At 51.5% G+C, this 17,793-nt stretch overlaps 1 protein-coding gene across 2 annotated transcripts in view; it reads right to left on the reverse strand.

The window, feature by feature from the left end:
• Nucleotides 1–17,793, reverse strand: part of LOC118382420 (IQ motif and SEC7 domain-containing protein 1-like) — an 88,640-nt gene that overhangs the window by 7,952 nt on the left and 62,895 nt on the right. The window contains exon 11 of one of the 2 annotated variants that reach the window (XM_052502249.1): nucleotides 4,855–4,907. The exons of the other annotated variant lie outside the window; for it this stretch is intronic. Coding sequence (XP_052358209.1) covers nucleotides 4,855–4,907 — 53 coding nt within the window. The remainder of the gene's footprint in view (nucleotides 1–4,854; nucleotides 4,908–17,793) is intronic. 2 annotated transcript variants of the gene reach the window in all.

The following is a 17,793-nucleotide window of genomic DNA, read 5'->3' on the forward strand; positions in this document are numbered from 1 at the left end:
GGGAACAGGGAGCAGGGAACAGGGAACAGGGTGCAGGAACAGGGAACAGGGAGCAGGAACAGGGAACAGGGTGCAGGAACAGGGAACAGGGTGCAGGAACAGGGTGAACAGGAACAGGGAACAGGGTGCAGGAACAGGGAACAGGAACAGGGAACAGGGAGCAGGAACAGGGAACAGGGAGCAGGAACAGGGAACAGGGTGCAGGAACAGGGAACAGGGTGCAGGAACAGGGAACAGGGAGCAGGAACAGGGAACAGGGCAGGCAGGAACAGCAGGAACAGGGGAGCAGGAACAGGGAACAGGGGTGCAGGAACAGGGAACAGGGTGCAGGAACAGGGAACAGGGTGCAGGATCAGGGAACAGGGAGCAGGATCAGGGAACAGGGTGCAGGAACAGGGGAACAGGGTGCAGGAACAGGAACAGGAAGCAGGAGGGTGCAGGAACAGGGAACAGGGAGCAGGAACAGGGAACAGGGCAGGAACAGGAACAGGGGAACAGGACAGGAACAGGGAACAGGGTGCAGGAACAGGGAACAGGGAACAGGAACAACAGGATCAGGGAACAGGGAGCAGGAACAGGGGGAACAGGATCAGGGAACAGGAGCAGGAACAGGGAACAGGGAGCAGGAACAGGGAACAGGGTGCAGGAACAGGAAGGGAACAGGAACAGGGAACAGGGTGAACAGGAACAGGGAACAGGAACAGGAACAGGGAACAGGAACAGGGTGCAGGAACAGGGAACAGGGTGCAGGAACAGGGAACAGGGTGCAGGAACAGGGAACAGGGTGCAGGAACAGGGAACAGGGGAGCAGGAACAGCAGGAACAGGACAGGCAGGAACAGGGGTGCAGGAACAGGGAACAGGGGAGGCAGGAACAGGGGAGGAACAGGGAACAGCAGGAACAGGGTGCAGGAACAGGGAACAGGGGAGGAACAGGAACAGGGGAACAGGGAGCAGGAACAGGGGGAACAGGGTGCAGGAACAGGGAACAGGGTGCAGGAACAGGGGGAACAGGGTGCAGGAACAGGAACAGGGGCAGGAACAGGAACAGGGAACAGGGGAACAGGATCAGGAACAGGGGGAGCAGGAACAGGGAACAGGAACAGGAACAGGGAACAGGTGCAGGAACAGGAACAGGGGAACAGGAACAGGGAGCAGGAACAGGGAACAGGGTGCAGGAACAGGAACAGGGACAGGAACAGGGAACAGGGTGCAGGAACAGGAACAGGGTGCAGGAACAGGGAACAGGAACAGGAACAGGGAACAGGGTGCAGGAACAGGGAACAGGGAACAGGGTGCAGGGAACAGGGTGCAGGAACAGGGTGCAGGAACAGGAACAGGGAACAGGAACAGGAACAGGAACAGGGAACAGGGTGCAGGCAGGAGGGTGCAGGAACAGGGAACAGGGCAGGAACAGGGAACAGGGTGCAGGAACAGGAACAGGGTGCAGGAACAGGGAACAGGACAGGGAACAGGGAACAGGGTGCAGGAACAGGGAACAGGGTGCAGGAACAGGGAACAGGGTGCAGGAACAGGGAACAGGGGCAGGAACAGGAACAGCAGGAACAGGAACAGGGTGCAGGAACAGGGAACAGGGAGCAGGAACAGGGAACAGGGAAGCAGGAACAGGAACAGGGTGCAGGAACAGGGAACAGGGGCAGGAACAGGGAACAGGGGCAGGAACAGGGAACAGGGTGCAGGAACAGGAACAACAGGAACAGGGAACAGGGTGCAGGAACAGGAACAGGGTGCAGGAACAGGGAACAGGGTGCAGGAACAGGAACAGGAACAGGAACAGGGTGCAGGAACAGGGAACAGGGTGAACAGGAACAGGGAACAGGGAACAGGAACAGGAAGGGTGCAGGAACAGGAACAGGGGCAGGCAGGAACAGGGTGCAGGAACAGGAACAGGGTGCAGGAACAGGAACAGGGAACAGGGTGCAGGAACAGGGAACAGGGTGCAGGAACAGGAACAGGGGGAACAGGGAACAGGGTGCAGGAACAGGGAACAGGGTGCAGGAACAGGGAACAGGGTGCAGGAACAGGAACAGGGTGCAGGAACAGGAACAGGGTGCAGGAACAGGAACAGGGTGCAGGAACAGGGAACAGGGTGCAGGAACAGGAACAGGGGTGCAGGAACAGGGAACAGGGTGCAGGAACAGGGAACAGGGTGCAGGAACAGGAACAGGGTGCAGGAACAGGGAACAGGGTGCAGGAACAGGGAACAGGGGCAGGAACAGGGGAACAGGGTGCAGGAACAGGGAACAGGGTGCAGGAACAGGGAACAGGGTGGAACAGGAACAGGAACAACAGGGAACAGGGTGCAGGAACAGGGAACAGGGTGCAGGAACAGGGAACAGGGTGCAGGAACAGGGAACAGGGTGCAGGAACAGGGAACAGGGTGCAGGAACAGGGAACAGGGTGCAGGAACAGGGAACAGGGAGCAGGAACAGGGAACAGGGTGCAGGAACAGGGAACAGGGTGCAGGAACAGGGAACAGGGTGCAGGAACAGAGAACAGGGAGCAGGAACAGGAACAGGGAACAGGGAACAGGGGAACAGGGCAGGAACAGGGAACAGGAACAGGGAACAGGGTGCAGGAACAGGGAACAGGGTGCAGGAACAGGGAACAGGGTGCAGGAACAGGGAACAGGGAGCAGGAACAGGGAACAGGGTGCAGGAACAGGGAACAGGGTGCAGGAACAGGGAACAGGGTGCAGGAACAGGGAACAGGGTGCAGGAACAGGAACAGGGTGCAGGAACAGGGAACAGGGTGCAGGAACAGGGAACAGGGTGCAGGAACAGGGAACAGGGTGCAGGAACAGGGAACAGGGTGCAGGAACAGGGAACAGGGTGCAGGAACAGGGAACAGGGTGCAGGAACAGGAACAGGGGCAGGAACAGGGAACAGGGTGCAGGAACAGGGAACAGGGAGCAGGAACAGGGAACAGGGTGCAGGAACAGGGAACAGGGTGCAGGAACAGGGAACAGGGTGCAGGAACAGGGAACAGGGTGCAGGAACAGGGAACAGGGTGCAGGAACAGGGGGAACAGGAACAGGAACAGGGTGCAGGAACAGGAACAGGGTGCAGGAACAGGGAACAGGGTGCAGGAACAGGAACAGGGTGCAGGAACAGGGAACAGGGTGCAGGAACAGGGAACAGGGTGCAGGGAACAGGGTGCAGGAACAGGGAACAGGGTGCAGGAACAGGGAACAGGGTGCAGGAACAGGGAACAGGGAACAGGGTGCAGGAACAGGGAACAGGGAACAGGGAGCAGGAACAGGGTGCAGGAACAGGGAACAGGGTGCAGGAACAGGGAACAGGGTGCAGGAACAGGGAACAGGGTGCAGGAACAGGGAACAGGGTGCAGGAACAGGGAACAGGGTGCAGGAACAGGGAACAGGGTGCAGGAACAGGGAACAGGGTGCAGGAACAGGGAACAGGGTGCAGGAACAGGGAACAGGGTGCAGGAACAGGGAACAGGGTGCAGGAACAGGGAACAGGGTGCAGGAACAGGGAACAGGGTGCAGGAACAGGGAACAGGAACAGGGAACAGGGTGCAGGAGGGAACAGGAACAGGAACAGGGTGTGCAGGAACAGGGAACAGGGTGCAGGGAACAGGGGAACAGGGTGCAGGAACAGGAACAGGGTGCAGGAACAGGGAACAGGGTGCAGGAACAGGGAACAGGGTGCAGGAACAGGAACAGGGTGCAGGAACAGGGAACAGGCAGGAACAGGCAGGAACAGGAACAGGGTGCAGGAACAGGAACAGGGTGCAGGAACAGGAACAGGGTGCAGGAACAGGGAACAGGGTGCAGGAACAGGGAACAGGGTGCAGGAACAGGAACAGGGTGCAGGAACAGGAACAGGGAACAACAGGAACAGGGTGCAGGAACAGGGAACAGGGTGCAGGAACAGGGAACAGGGTGCAGGAACAGGGAACAGGGTGCAGGAACAGGGAACAGCAGGAACAGGAACACAGGAACAGGAACAGGGGGTGCAGGAACAGGGAACAGGGTGCAGGAACAGGGAACAGGGTGCAGGAACAGGGAACAGGGTGCAGGAACAGGAACAGGGTGCAGGAACAGGGAACAGGGTGGGTGCAGGAACAGGAACAGGGTGCAGGAACAGGAACAGTGCAGGAACAGGGAACAGGGTGAACAGGAACAGGGGAACAGGGTGCAGGAACAGAGAACAGGGTGCAGGAACAGAGAACAGGGTGCAGGAACAGGGTGCAGGAACAGGGAACAGGGTGCAGGAACAGGGAACAGGGTGCAGGAACAGGGAACAGGATCAGGGAACATGGAACAGGAACAGGGAACAGGGTGCAGGAACAGAGAACAGGGTGCAGGAACAGGGAACAGGGTGCAGGAACAGGGAACAGGGTGCAGGAACAGGGAACAGGGTGCAGGAACAGGGAACAGGGAGCAGGGAGCAGGAACAGGGAACAGGGTGCAGGAACAGGGAACAGGGAACAGGAACAGGGAACAGGGTGCAGGAACAGGGAACAGGGAACAGGGAGCAGGAACAGGGAACAGGGAACAGGGTGCAGGAACAGGGAACAGGGTGCAGGAACAGGGAACAGGGTGCAGGAACAGGAACAGGGAACAGGGTGCAGGAACAGGGAACAGGGAACAGGAACAGGGAACAGGGTGCAGGAACAGGGAACAGGGAACAGGGAGCAGGAACAGGGAACAGGGAACAGGGTGCAGGAACAGGGAACAGGGTGCAGGAACAGGGAACAGGGAGCAGGAACAGGGTGTGGGTGTTCAAAGTGCATCATCACAGAGCGATACATAAATACAGCGAGAAGCCAGTGACATGCAGTAGAGTGCGATTAATGTCTCCCTACTTACTTCAGTATTGCTGTCTAGTGATCCTGCACTGCTGCTGCGGCGCTCACGCTTACCTGACAGGACAGGACAGGCAATAGGTTAGACAACCAACCAACATACCTGGCATACAGGAACTATCTGACTTACAGCAGGACAACCAATCAACACACCTAGCATACAAGTACAGGCTGCTATAGGGTTCCTTACTGGTTAATCTACACTACATATACAAAAGTACGTGGACACCCCTTAAAATTTGTGGAGTTGACTATTTCAGCCACACCCTTTGCTGACAAATGTATAAAATCGAGCACACAGCCATGCAATCTCCATAGACAAACATTTGCAGTAGAATGGCCTTTCTGAAGAGCTCAGTGAATTTCAACGTGGCACCGTCATAGGATGCCACCTTTCCAACAAGTCAGTTCATCACATTTCTGCCCTGCTAGAGCTGCCCCAGAAGAGTGGAGGCTGTTATAGCAGCAATGTTCCAACATCTATTGGAAAGCTTTCCCAGAAGAGTGGAGACTGTTATAGCAGCAATGTTCCAACATCTAGTGGAAAGCCTTCCCAGAAGAGTGGAGACTGTTATAGCAGCAATGTTCCAACATCTAGTGGAAAGCCTTCCCAGAAGAGTGGAGACTGTTATAGCAGCAATGTTCCAACATCTAGTGGAAAGCCTTCCCAGAAGAGTGGAGGCTGTTATAGCAGCAATGTTCCTACATCTAGTGGAAAGCCTTCCCAGAAGAGTGGAGACTGTTATAGCAGCAATGTTCCAACATCTAGTGGAAAGCCTTCCCAGAAGAGTGGAGACTGTTATAGCAGCAATGTTCCAACATCTAGTGGAAAGCCTTCCCAGAAGAGTGGAGACTGTTATAGCAGCAATGTTCCAACATCTAGTGGAAAGCCTTCCCAGAAGAGTGGAGGCTGTTATAGCAGCAATGTTCCTACATCTAGTGGAAAGCCTTCCCAGAAGAGTGGAGGCTGTTATAGCAGCAATGTTCCTACATCTAGTGGAAAGCCTTCCCAGAAGAGTGGAGGCTGTTATAGCAGCAATGTTCCTACATCTAGTGGAAAGCCTTCCCAGAAGAGTGGAGGCTGTTATAGCAGCAATGTTCCTACATCTAGTGGAAAGCCTTCCCAGAAGAGTGGAGGCTGTTATAGCAGCAATGTTCCAACATCTAGTGGAAAGCCTTCCCAGAAGAGTGGAGGCTGTTATAGCAGCAATGTTCCAACATCTATTGGAAAGCTTTCCCAGAAGAGTGGAGGCTGTTATAGCAGCAATGTTCCAACATCTAGTGGAAAGCCTTCCCAGAAGAGTGGAGGCTGTTATAAACTCAGCAAAAACAGAAATGTCCCTATTTCAGGACCTGGTCTTTCTAAGATAATTCATAAAAATCCAAATAACTTCACAGCTCTTCATTGTAAATTGTTTAAACACTATTTCCATTTTTTTTCCAATGAACCATAAATAACTAATGAACATGCACCTGTGGAACGGTCGTTCAAATCAAAATCAAATCATTCAAACTATTCAGTAGTTCTTCTCGCCGGAAGTGTCCTAAGACACTAACAGCTTACAGACGGTAGGCAAGGAAGACAGGATGGACAGCTGATCGTCCTCGCAGTGGCAGACCACGTGTAACAACACCTGCACAGGATTGGTACATCCGAACATCACACCTACGGGACAGGTACAGGTTGGCAACAACAACTGCCCGAGTAACACCAGGAATGCACAATCTCTCCATCAGTGCTCAGACTGTCCCCAATAGGCTGAGAGAGGCTGTACTGAGGGCTTGTAGGCCTGTTGTATGTAAGGCAGGTCCTCACCAGACATCACCGGCAACAACGTCACCTATGGGCACAAACCCACCGTCGCTGGACCAGACAGGACTGGCAAAAAGTGCTATTCACTGACAAGTCGGTATCGTCGAAGGAATGAGCGTTACACCGAGGCCTGTACTCTGGAGTGGGATCAATTTGGAGATGGAGGGTCCGTTATGGTCTGGGCGGTGTGTCACAGCATCATCATCGGACTGAGCTTGTTGTCATTGCAGGCAATCTCAAAGCTGTTCGTTACAGGGCAGACATCCTCCTCCCTCATGTGGTACCCTTCCTGTAGGCTCATCCTGACATTACCCTCCAGCATGACAATGCCATCAGCCATACTGCTCGTTCTGTGTGTGATTTCATGCAAGACAGGAATGTCAGTATTCTGCCATGGCCAGCAAAGAGCCCGGATCTCAATCCCATTGAGGACTTCTGGGAACTGTTGGATCAGAGGGTGAGAGGTTGGGCCATTCCCCCCAGAAATGTCCGGGAACCTGCAGGTGCCTTGGTGGAAGAGTGGGGTAACATCTCACAGCAAGAACTGGCAAATCTAGTGCAGTCCATAAGGAGGAGATGCACTGCAGTACTTAATGCAGCTGGTGGCCACACCAGATACTGACTGTTACTTTTGATTTGGCACCCTTTGTTCAGGGAAATATTTTTCCATTCCTGTTAGTCACATGTCTGTGGAACTTGTTCAGTTTATGTCTCAGTTGTTGAATCTTGTTATGTTCATAGAAATATTTACACATGTCAAGTTTGCTGAAAATAAACACAGTTGACAGTGAGAGGACATTTATTATTTTGCTGAGTTTAGCAGCAAAGGGGGGACCAGCTCCATATTAATGCTCATGACTTTGGAATGAGATGTTTGACCAGCAGGTGTCCACATACACTACATGACCAAAAGTATCATCCTTACTACAAAGCTGTAGGTCTGTATTATAGGTTTTGGTTTTTGTATTTATGTTTTGAATTTGGACATTAGCACATAGGGCTCGTTAGCACATAGGGCTCGTTAGCACATAGGGCTCGTTAGCACATAGGGCTCGTTAGCACATAGGGCGCACCGAGTGGTGTCACGAGTCAATGTGTTACACCTTTGCTGGTTGCCATCTCGTTAGTGTTTCACCTGTGCCTGGCCCAGTGCTCCAGTTGTCTTGAGAGATGTGGAGGGTTAACACCTCCAGTTGACCCAGTGCTCCAGTTGTCTTGAGAGATGTGGAGGGTTAACACCTTCAGTTGGCCCAGTGCTCCAGTTGTCTTGAGAGATGTGGAGGGTTAACACCTTCAGTTGGCCCAGTGCTCCAGTTGTCTTGAGAGATGTGGAGGGTGAACACCTTCAGTTGACCCAGTGCTCCAGTTGTCTTGAGAGATGTGGAGGGTGAACACCTTCAGTTGACCCAGTGCTCCAGTTGTCTTGAGAGATGTGGAGGGTTAACAACTTCAGTTGGTGCTCCCTATTTTATTTCTAGAAAGCATTGCTTTGTCTGATCTGTGCTGCTTTAGTTTTGCACCACCATTTTGGTTTGCTTCCTGTCTAAGTTTGGAGTGGGTTTTTCTTTTGTTTGCCTCTCAATGGGCACTCATGGTGGGTGTCTTTAAGGTCCCAGTTGTTATTGCAAGTCAACTTTAAGTGCACTCCCCCATGACTGTCTTTCAGAACCCCTCCTAAAACTCCACCTGTTGTTTTTTGGTAAATGACTGTTAGTTCCCTCTTCTGTTTGAGCGACATTTTGTTTTTTCTTGCTGGGGAATGTATGTCTGCCTAGTGGCCACTAGGTTTTTTGATGTTGTCAGTGACCACTAGCTAGAACCAGTCTCATGGAGGGGTGGGGGTCACAGGAGAGACAGAAGGGAAGATAGCACGGAAGAGAGAGAGCAGTCTACAGTAAAACACTGGTATATCTCTAGTACGCTACCACAGCACTACACTAAATAGATACTACGGAGCAACTGAGATTTGGAGATGAACTGAGAATAAAAGTGACTCCTGATAAATTTGGCCAACCCATTACCACAACCCATCCCAAACCAAAACCAGAGAAGTAAAGGTTAAGAGATTGAACATGTCAGAAGGGCTTAGGCTGCGGAATTGAGGAACTGAAGTGTGATGTAGACAGAGGACAGTAGTTCAGCTAACTGTTTCAGGTCATGTGTCTAGTGTGTAGAGAGAACAGGTGATGTGTGTAGAGAGAACAGGTGATGTGGGCAGAGAGAACAGGTGATGTGGGCAGAGAGAACAGGTGATGTGGGCAGAGAGAACAGGTGATGTGGGCAGAGAGAACAGGTGATGTGGGCAGAGAGAACAGGTGATGTGTGTAGAGAGAACAGGTGATGTGGGCAGAGAGAACAGGTGATGTGTGTAGAGAGAACAGGTGATGTGTGTAGAGAGAACAGGTGATGTGTGTAGAGAGAACAGGTGATGTGTGTAGAGAGAACAGGTGATGTAAGCAGAGAGAACAGGTGATGTAAGCAGAGAGAACAGGTGATGTGTGTAGAGAGAACAGGTGATGTGTGCAGAGAGAACAGGTGATGTGTGTAGAGAGAACAGGTGATGTAAGCAGAGAGAACAGGTGATGTGTGTAGAGAGAACAGGTGAGGTGTGCAGAGAGAACAGGTGATGTGTGCAGAGAGAACAGGTGATGTGTGTAGAGAGAACAGGTGATGTGTGCAGAGAGAACAGGTGATGTGGGCAGAGAGAACAGGTGATGTGTGTAGAGAGAACAGGTGATGTGTGCAGAGAGAACAGGTGATGTGTGTAGAGAGAACAGGTGATGTGTGCAGAGAGAACAGGTGATGTGTGTAGAGAGAACAGGTGATGTAAGCAGAGAGAACAGGTGATGTAAGCAGAGAGAACAGGTGATGTGTGTAGAGAGAACAGGTGATGTGTGCAGAGAGAACAGGTGATGTGTGCAGAGAGAACAGGTGATGTGGGCAGAGAGAACAGGTGATGTGTGTAGAGAGAACAGGTGATGTGTGCAGAGAGAACAGGTGATGTGTGTAGAGAGAACAGGTGATGTGTGCAGAGAGAACAGGTGATGTGTGTAGAGAGAACAGGTGATGTAAGCAGAGAGAACAGGTGATGTAAGCAGAGAGAACAGGTGATGTAAGCAGAGAGAACAGGTGATGTGTGTAGAGAGAACAGGTGATGTGTGCAGAGAGAACAGGTGATGTGTGTAGAGAGAACAGGTGATGTGTGTAGAGAGAACAGGTGATGTGTGCAGAGAGAACAGGTGATGTGTGCAGAGAGAACAGGTGATGTGTGTAGAGAGAACAGGTGATGTGTGCAGAGAGAACAGGTGATGTGTGTAGAGAGAACAGGTGATGTGTGCAGAGAGAACAGGTGATGTGTGTAGAGAGAACAGGTGATGTAAGCAGAGAGAACAGGTGATGTAAGCAGAGAGAACAGGTGATGTGTGTAGAGAGAACAGGTGATGTGTGCAGAGAGAACAGGTGATGTGTGTAGAGAGAACAGGTGATGTGTGCAGAGAGAACAGGTGATGTGTGTAGAGAGAACAGGTGATGTAAGCAGAGAGAACAGGTGATGTAAGCAGAGAGAACAGGTGATGTGTGTAGAGAGAACAGGTGATGTGTGCAGAGAGAACAGGTGATGTAAGCAGAGAGAACAGGTGATGTGTGCAGAGAGAACAGGTGATGTGGGCAGAGAGAACAGGTGATGTGTGCAGAGAGAACAGGTGATGTGTGTAGAGAGAACAGGTGATGTGTGTAGAGAGAACAGGTGATGTGTGTAGAGAGAACAGGTGATGTGTGCAGAGAGAACAGGTGATGTGTGTAGAGAGAACAGGTGATGTGTGTAGAGAGAACAGGTGATGTGTGCAGAGAGAACAGGTGATGTGTGTAGAGAGAACAGGTGATGTGTGTAGAGAGAACAGGTGATGTGTGCAGAGAGAACAGGTGATGTGTGCAGAGAGAACAGGTGATGTGTGCAGAGAGAACAGGTGATGTGTGTAGAGAGAACAGGTGATGTGGGCAGAGAGAACAGGTGATGTGTGTAGAGAGAACAGGTGATGTGGGCAGAGAGAACAGGTGATGTGTGCAGAGAGAACAGGTGATGTGTGCAGAGAGAACAGGTGATGTGTGTAGAGAGAACAGGTGATGTGTGCAGAGAGAACAGGTGATGTGTGCAGAGAGAACAGGTGATGTGTGTAGAGAGAACAGGTGATGTGTGCAGAGAGAACAGGTGATGTGTGTAGAGAGAACAGGTGATGTGTGTAGAGAGAACAGGTGATGTGTGCAGAGAGAACAGGTGATGTGTGCAGAGAGAACAGGTGATGTGTGCAGAGAGAACAGGTGATGTGTGTAGAGAGAACAGGTGATGTGTGTAGAGAGAACAGGTGATGTGTGCAGAGAGAACAGGTGATGTGTGCAGAGAGAACAGGTGATGTGTGTAGAGAGAACAGGTGATGTGTGTAGAGAGAACAGGTGATGTGTGCAGAGAGAACAGGTGATGTGTGTAGAGAGAACAGGTGATGTGGGCAGAGAGAACAGGTGATGTGGGCAGAGAGAACAGGTGATGTGGGCAGAGAGAACAGGTGATGTGGGCAGAGAGAACAGGTGATGTGTGTAGAGAGAACAGGTGATGTGGGCAGAGAGAACAGGTGATGTGTGTAGAGAGAACAGGTGATGTGTGTAGAGAGAACAGGTGATGTGTGTAGAGAGAACAGATGATGTGGGCAGAGAGAACAGGTGATGTGTGTAGAGAGAACAGGTGATGTGTGTAGAGAGAACAGGTGATGTGGGCAGAGAGAACAGGTGATGTGTGTAGAGAGAACAGGTGATGTGTGTAGAGAGAACAGGTGATGTAAGCAGAGAGAACAGGTGATGTGTGTAGAGAGAACAGGTGATGTGGGCAGAGAGAACAGGTGATGTGTGTAGAGAGAACAGGTGATGTGTGTAGAGAGAACAGGTGATGTAAGCAGAGAGAACAGGTGATGTGTGTAGAGAGAACAGGTGATGTGGGCAGAGAGAACAGGTGATGTGGGCAGAGAGAACAGGTGATGTGGGCAGAGAGAACAGGTGATGTGGGCAGAGAGAACAGGTGATGTGGGCAGAGAGAACAGGTGATGTGGGCAGAGAGAACAGGTGATGTGGGCAGAGAGAACAGGTGATGTGGGCAGAGAGAACAGGTGATGTGGGCAGAGAGAACAGGTGATGTGTGTAGAGAGAACAGGTGATGTGTGCAGTGAGAACAAGTGATGTGTCTAGTGTGTAGAGAGAACAGGTGATGTGTCTAGAGAGAACAGGTGATGTGTCTAGAGAGAACAGGTGATGTGTCTAGAGAGAACAGGTGATGTGTCTAGAGAGAACAGGTGATGTGGGCAGAGAGAACAGGTGATGTGGGCAGAGAGAACAGGTGATGTGTCTAGAGAGAACAGGTGATGTGTGTAGAGAGAACAGGTGATGTGGGCAGAGAGAACAGGTGATGTGGGCAGAGAGAACAGGTGATGTGTGTAGAGAGAACAGGTGATGTGGGTAGAGAGAACAGGTGATGTGTGTAGAGAGAACAGGTGATGTGTCTAGAGAGAACAGGTGATGTGGGCAGAGAGAACAGGTGATGTGTGCAGAGAGAACAGGTGATGTGGGCAGAGAGAACAGGTGATGTAAGCAGAGAGAACAGGTGATGTAAGCAGAGAGAACAGGTGATGTGTGTAGAGAGAACAGGTGATGTGTGTAGAGAGAACAGGTGATGTGGGCAGAGAGAACAGGTGATGTAAGCAGAGAGAACAGGTGATGTAAGCAGAGAGAACAGGTGATGTGGGCAGAGAGAACAGGTGATGTAAGCAGAGAGAACAGGTGATGTGGGCAGAGAGAACAGGTGATGTGGGCAGAGAGAACAGGTGATGTGGGTAGAGAGAACAGGTGATGTGGGCAGAGAGAACAGGTGATGTAAGCAGAGAGAACAGGTGATGTAAGCAGAGAGAACAGGTGATGTGGGCAGAGAGAACAGGTGATGTGGGCAGAGAGAACAGGTGATGTGTGTAGAGAGAACAGGTGATGTGGGCAGAGAGAACAGGTGATGTGTGCAGAGAGAACAGGTGATGTGGGCAGAGAGAACAGGTGATGTGTGTAGAGAGAACAGGTGATGTGGGTAGAGAGAACAGGTGATGTAAGCAGAGAGAACAGGTGATGTGGGCAGAGAGAACAGGTGATGTGTGTAGAGAGAACAGGTGATGTGTGTAGAGAGAACAGGTGATGTGTGCAGAGAGAACAGGTGATGTGGGCAGAGAGAACAGGTGATGTGGGCAGAGAGAACAGGTGATGTGTGTAGAGAGAACAGGTGATGTGGGCAGAGAGAACAGGTGATGTGGGCAGAGAGAACAGGTGATGTGGGCAGAGAGAACAGGTGATGTGGGCAGAGAGAACAGGTGATGTGGGCAGAGAGAACAGGTGATGTGGGCAGAGAGAACAGGTGATGTGGGCAGAGAGAACAGGTGATGTGTGCAGAGAGAACAGGTGATGTGTGCAGAGAGAACAGGTGATGTGTGTAGAGAGAACAGGTGATGTGGGCAGAGAGAACAGGTGATGTAAGCAGAGAGAACAGGTGATGTGGGCAGAGAGAACAGGTGATGTGGGCAGAGAGAACAGGTGATGTGGGCAGAGAGAACAGGTGATGTGTGCAGAGAGAACAGGTGATGTGGGCAGAGAGAACAGGTGATGTGGGCAGAGAGAACAGGTGATGTGGGCAGAGAGAACAGGTGATGTGTGTAGAGAGAACAGGTGATGTGTGTAGAGAGAACAGGTGATGTGTGTAGAGAGAACAGGTGATGTGGGCAGAGAGAACAGGTGATGTGTGTAGAGAGAACAGGTGATGTGTGTAGAGAGAACAGGTGATGTAAGCAGAGAGAACAGGTGATGTGTGTAGAGAGAACAGGTGATGTGGGCAGAGAGAACAGGTGATGTGTGTAGAGAGAACAGGTGATGTGTGTAGAGAGAACAGGTGATGTAAGCAGAGAGAACAGGTGATGTGTGTAGAGAGAACAGGTGATGTGTGTAGAGAGAACAGGTGATGTGGGCAGAGAGAACAGGTGATGTGTGCAGAGAGAACAGGTGATGTGGGCAGAGAGAACAGGTGATGTGTGTAGAGAGAACAGGTGATGTGTGTAGAGAGAACAGGTGATGTGGGCAGAGAGAACAGGTGATGTGTGTAGAGAGAACAGGTGATGTGGGCAGAGAGAACAGGTGATGTGGGCAGAGAGAACAGGTGATGTGGGCAGAGAGAACAGGTGATGTGGGCAGAGAGAACAGGTGATGTGGGCAGAGAGAACAGGTGATGTGGGCAGAGAGAACAGGTGATGTGGGCAGAGAGAACAGGTGATGTGGGCAGAGAGAACAGGTGATGTGTGTAGAGAACAGGTGATGTGGGCAGAGAGAACAGGTGATGTGGGCAGCAGAGAACAGGTGATGTGGGCAGAGAGAACAGGTGATGTGGGCAGAGAGAACAGGTGATGTGGGCAGAGAGAACAGGTGATGTGGGCAGAGAGAACAGGTGATGTGGGCAGAGAGAACAGGTGATGTGGGCAGAGAGAACAGGTGATGTGTGTAGAGAGAACAGGTGATGTGGGCAGAGAGAACAGGTGATGTGTGCAGTGAGAACAAGTGATGTGTCTAGTGTGTAGAGAGAACAGGTGATGTGTCTAGAGAGAACAGGTGATGTGTCTAGAGAGAACAGGTGATGTGTCTAGAGAGAACAGGTGATGTGTCTAGAGAGAACAGGTGATGTGGGCAGAGAGAACAGGTGATGTGGGCAGAGAGAACAGGTGATGTGTCTAGAGAGAACAGGTGATGTGTGTAGAGAGAACAGGTGATGTGGGCAGAGAGAACAGGTGATGTGGGCAGAGAGAACAGGTGATGTGTGTAGAGAGAACAGGTGATGTGGGTAGAGAGAACAGGTGATGTGTGTAGAGAGAACAGGTGATGTGTCTAGAGAGAACAGGTGATGTGGGCAGAGAGAACAGGTGATGTGTGCAGAGAGAACAGGTGATGTGGGCAGAGAGAACAGGTGATGTAAGCAGAGAGAACAGGTGATGTAAGCAGAGAGAACAGGTGATGTGTGTAGAGAGAACAGGTGATGTGTGTAAGCAGAGAACAGGTGATGGGCAGAGAGAACAGGTGATGTGGGCAGAGAACAGAACAGGTGAGGTGATGTGCAGCAGAGAACAGGTGATGTGGGCAGAGAGAACAGGTGATGTGGGCAGAGAGAACAGGTGATGTGGGCAGAGAACAGGTGATGTGGGCAGAGAACAGGTGATGTGGGCAGAGAGAACAGGTGATGTGCAGAGAACAGGTGATGTGGGCAGAGAACAGGTGAGAACAGGTGATGTGGGCAGAGAGAACAGGTGATGTGGGCAGAGAGAACAGGTGATGTGGGCAGAGAGAACAGGTGATGTGGGCAGAGAGAACAGGTGATGTGGGCAGAGAGAACAGGTGATGTGGGCAGAGAGAACAGGTGATGTGGGCAGAGAGAACAGGTGATGTGGGCAGAGAGAACAGGTGATGTGGGCAGAGAGAACAGGTGATGTGTGCAGAGAGAACAGGTGATGTGGGCAGAGAGAACAGGTGATGTGGGCAGAGAGAACAGGTGATGTGGGCAGAGAGAACAGGTGATGTGTGCAGAGAGAACAGGTGATGTGTGCAGAGAGAACAGGTGATGTGTGTAGAGAGAACAGGTGATGTGTGCAGAGAGAACAGGTGATGTGGGCAGAGAGAACAGGTGATGTGTGCAGAGAGAACAGGTGATGTGTGCAGAGAGAACAGGTGATGTGTGCAGAGAGAACAGGTGATGTAAGCAGAGAGAACAGGTGATGTAAGCAGAGAGAACAGGTGATGTAAGCAGAGAGAACAGGTGATGTAAGCAGAGAGAACAGGTGATGTGTGCAGAGAGAACAGGTGATGTAAGCAGAGAGAACAGGTGATGTGTGCAGAGAGAGCAGAGAGAACAGGTGATGTGTAAGCAGAGAGAACAGGTGATGTGTGCAGAGAGAACAGGTGATGTGGGCAGAGGAGAACAGGTGATGTAAGCAGAGAACAGGTGATGTGGGCAGAGAGAACAGGTGATGTGGGCAGAGAGAACAGGTGATGTGTGCAGCAGAGAACAGGTGATGTGGGCAGAGAGTAGTAGAGAACAGGTGATGTGGGCAGAGAGAACAGGTGATGTGGGCAGAGAGAACAGGTGATGTGTGTAGAGAGAACAGGTGATGTGTGTAGAGAGAACAGGTGATGTAAGCAGAGAGAACAGGTGATGTAAGCAGAGAGAACAGGTGATGTAAGCAGAGAGAACAGGTGATGTAAGCAGAGAGAACAGGTGATGTAAGCAGAGAGAACAGGTGATGTGGGCAGAGAGAACAGGTGATGTGGGCAGAGAGAACAGGTGATGTGCAGAGAGAACAGGTGATGTGGGCAGAGAGAACAGGTGATGTGTGCAGAGAGAACAGGTGATGTAAGCAGAGAGAACAGGTGATGTGGGCAGAGAGAACAGGTGATGTGGGCAGAGAGAACAGGTGATGTAAGCAGAGAGAACAGGTGATGTAAGCAGAGAGAACAGGTGATGTGTGCAGAGAGAACAGGTGATGTGTGTAGAGAGAACAGGTGATGTGAGCAGAGAGAACAGGTGATGTAAGCAGAGAGAACAGGTGATGTGTGCAGAGAGAACAGGTGATGTGTGTAGAGAGAACAGGTGATGTAAGCAGAGAGAACAGGTGATGTGTGCAGAGAGAACAGGTGATGTAAGCAGGTGAGAGAACAGGTGATGTAAGCAGAGAACAGAACAGGAACAGGTGATGTAAGCAGAGAGAACAGGTGATGTGGGCAGAGAGAACAGGTGATGTGGGCAGAGAGAACAGGTGATGGGCAGAGAGAACAGGTGATGTGGGCAGAGAGAACAGGTGATGTGTAAGCAGAGAACAGGTGATGTGTGCAGAGAGAACAGGTGATGTGGGCAGAGAGAACAGGTGATGTGGGCAGAGAGAACAGGTGATGTGGGCAGAGAGAACAGGTGATGTGGGCAGAGAGAACAGGTGATGTGTGTAGAGAGAACAGGTGATGTGTGCAGAGAGAACAGGTGATGGGCAGAGAGAACAGGTGATGTGGGCAGAGAGAACAGGTGATGTGGGCAGAGAGAACAGGTGATGTGGGCAGAGAGAACAGGTGATGTGCAGAGAGAACAGGTGATGTGCAGAGAGAACAGGTGATGTGTGCAGAGAGAACAGGTGATGTGTGCAGAGAGAACAGGTGATGTGGGCAGGTGAGAACAGGTGATGTGATGCAGCAGAGAACAGGTGATGTGGGCAGATGAGAACAGGTGATGTGGGCAGAGAGAACAGGTGATGTGGGCAGAGAGAACAGGTGATGTAAGCAGAGAGAACAGGTGATGTAAGCAGAGAACAGGTGATGTAAGCAGAGAGAGAACAGGTGATGTGGGCAGAGAGAACAGGTGATGTGGGCAGAGAGAACAGGTGATGTGGGCAGAGAGAACAGGTGATGGCAGAGAGAACAGGTGATGTAAGCAGAGAGAACAGGTGATGTAAGCAGAGAGAACAGGTGATGTGGGCAGAGAGAACAGGTGATGTGGGCAGAGAGAGAACAGGTGATGTGTGCAGAGAACAGGTGATGTGTGTAGAGAACAGGTGATGTGTGCAGAGAGAACAGGTGATGTGGGCAGAGCAGGTGAGAGAACAGGTGATGTGGGCAGAGAGAACAGGTGATGGGCAGAGAACAGGTGATGTGTGCAGAGAGAACAGGTGATGTGTGCAGAGAGAACAGGTGATGTGTGCAGAGAGAACAGGTGATGTAAGCAGAGAACAGGTGATGTGGGCAGAGAACAGGTGATGTAAGCAGAGAGAACAGGTGATGTGTGCAGAGAGAACAGGTGATGTGGGCAGAGAGAACAGGTGATGTGGGCAGAGAACAGGTGATGTGTGCAGAGAGAACAGGTGATGTGTGCAGAGAGAACAGGTGATGTGGGCAGAGAGAACAGGTGGTGATGTGGGCAGAGAGAACAGGTGATGTGGGCAGAGAGAACAGGTGTGAGGTGTGTGGGCAGAGAGAACAGGTGATGTAAGCAGAGAGAACAGGTGATGTAAGCAGAGAGAACAGGTGATGTGATGC

This window comes from Oncorhynchus keta, unplaced genomic scaffold, assembly GCF_023373465.1.
Source record: "Oncorhynchus keta strain PuntledgeMale-10-30-2019 unplaced genomic scaffold, Oket_V2 Un_contig_1530_pilon_pilon, whole genome shotgun sequence".
In the NCBI taxonomy this organism is placed as follows: domain Eukaryota; kingdom Metazoa; phylum Chordata; class Actinopteri; order Salmoniformes; family Salmonidae; genus Oncorhynchus; species Oncorhynchus keta.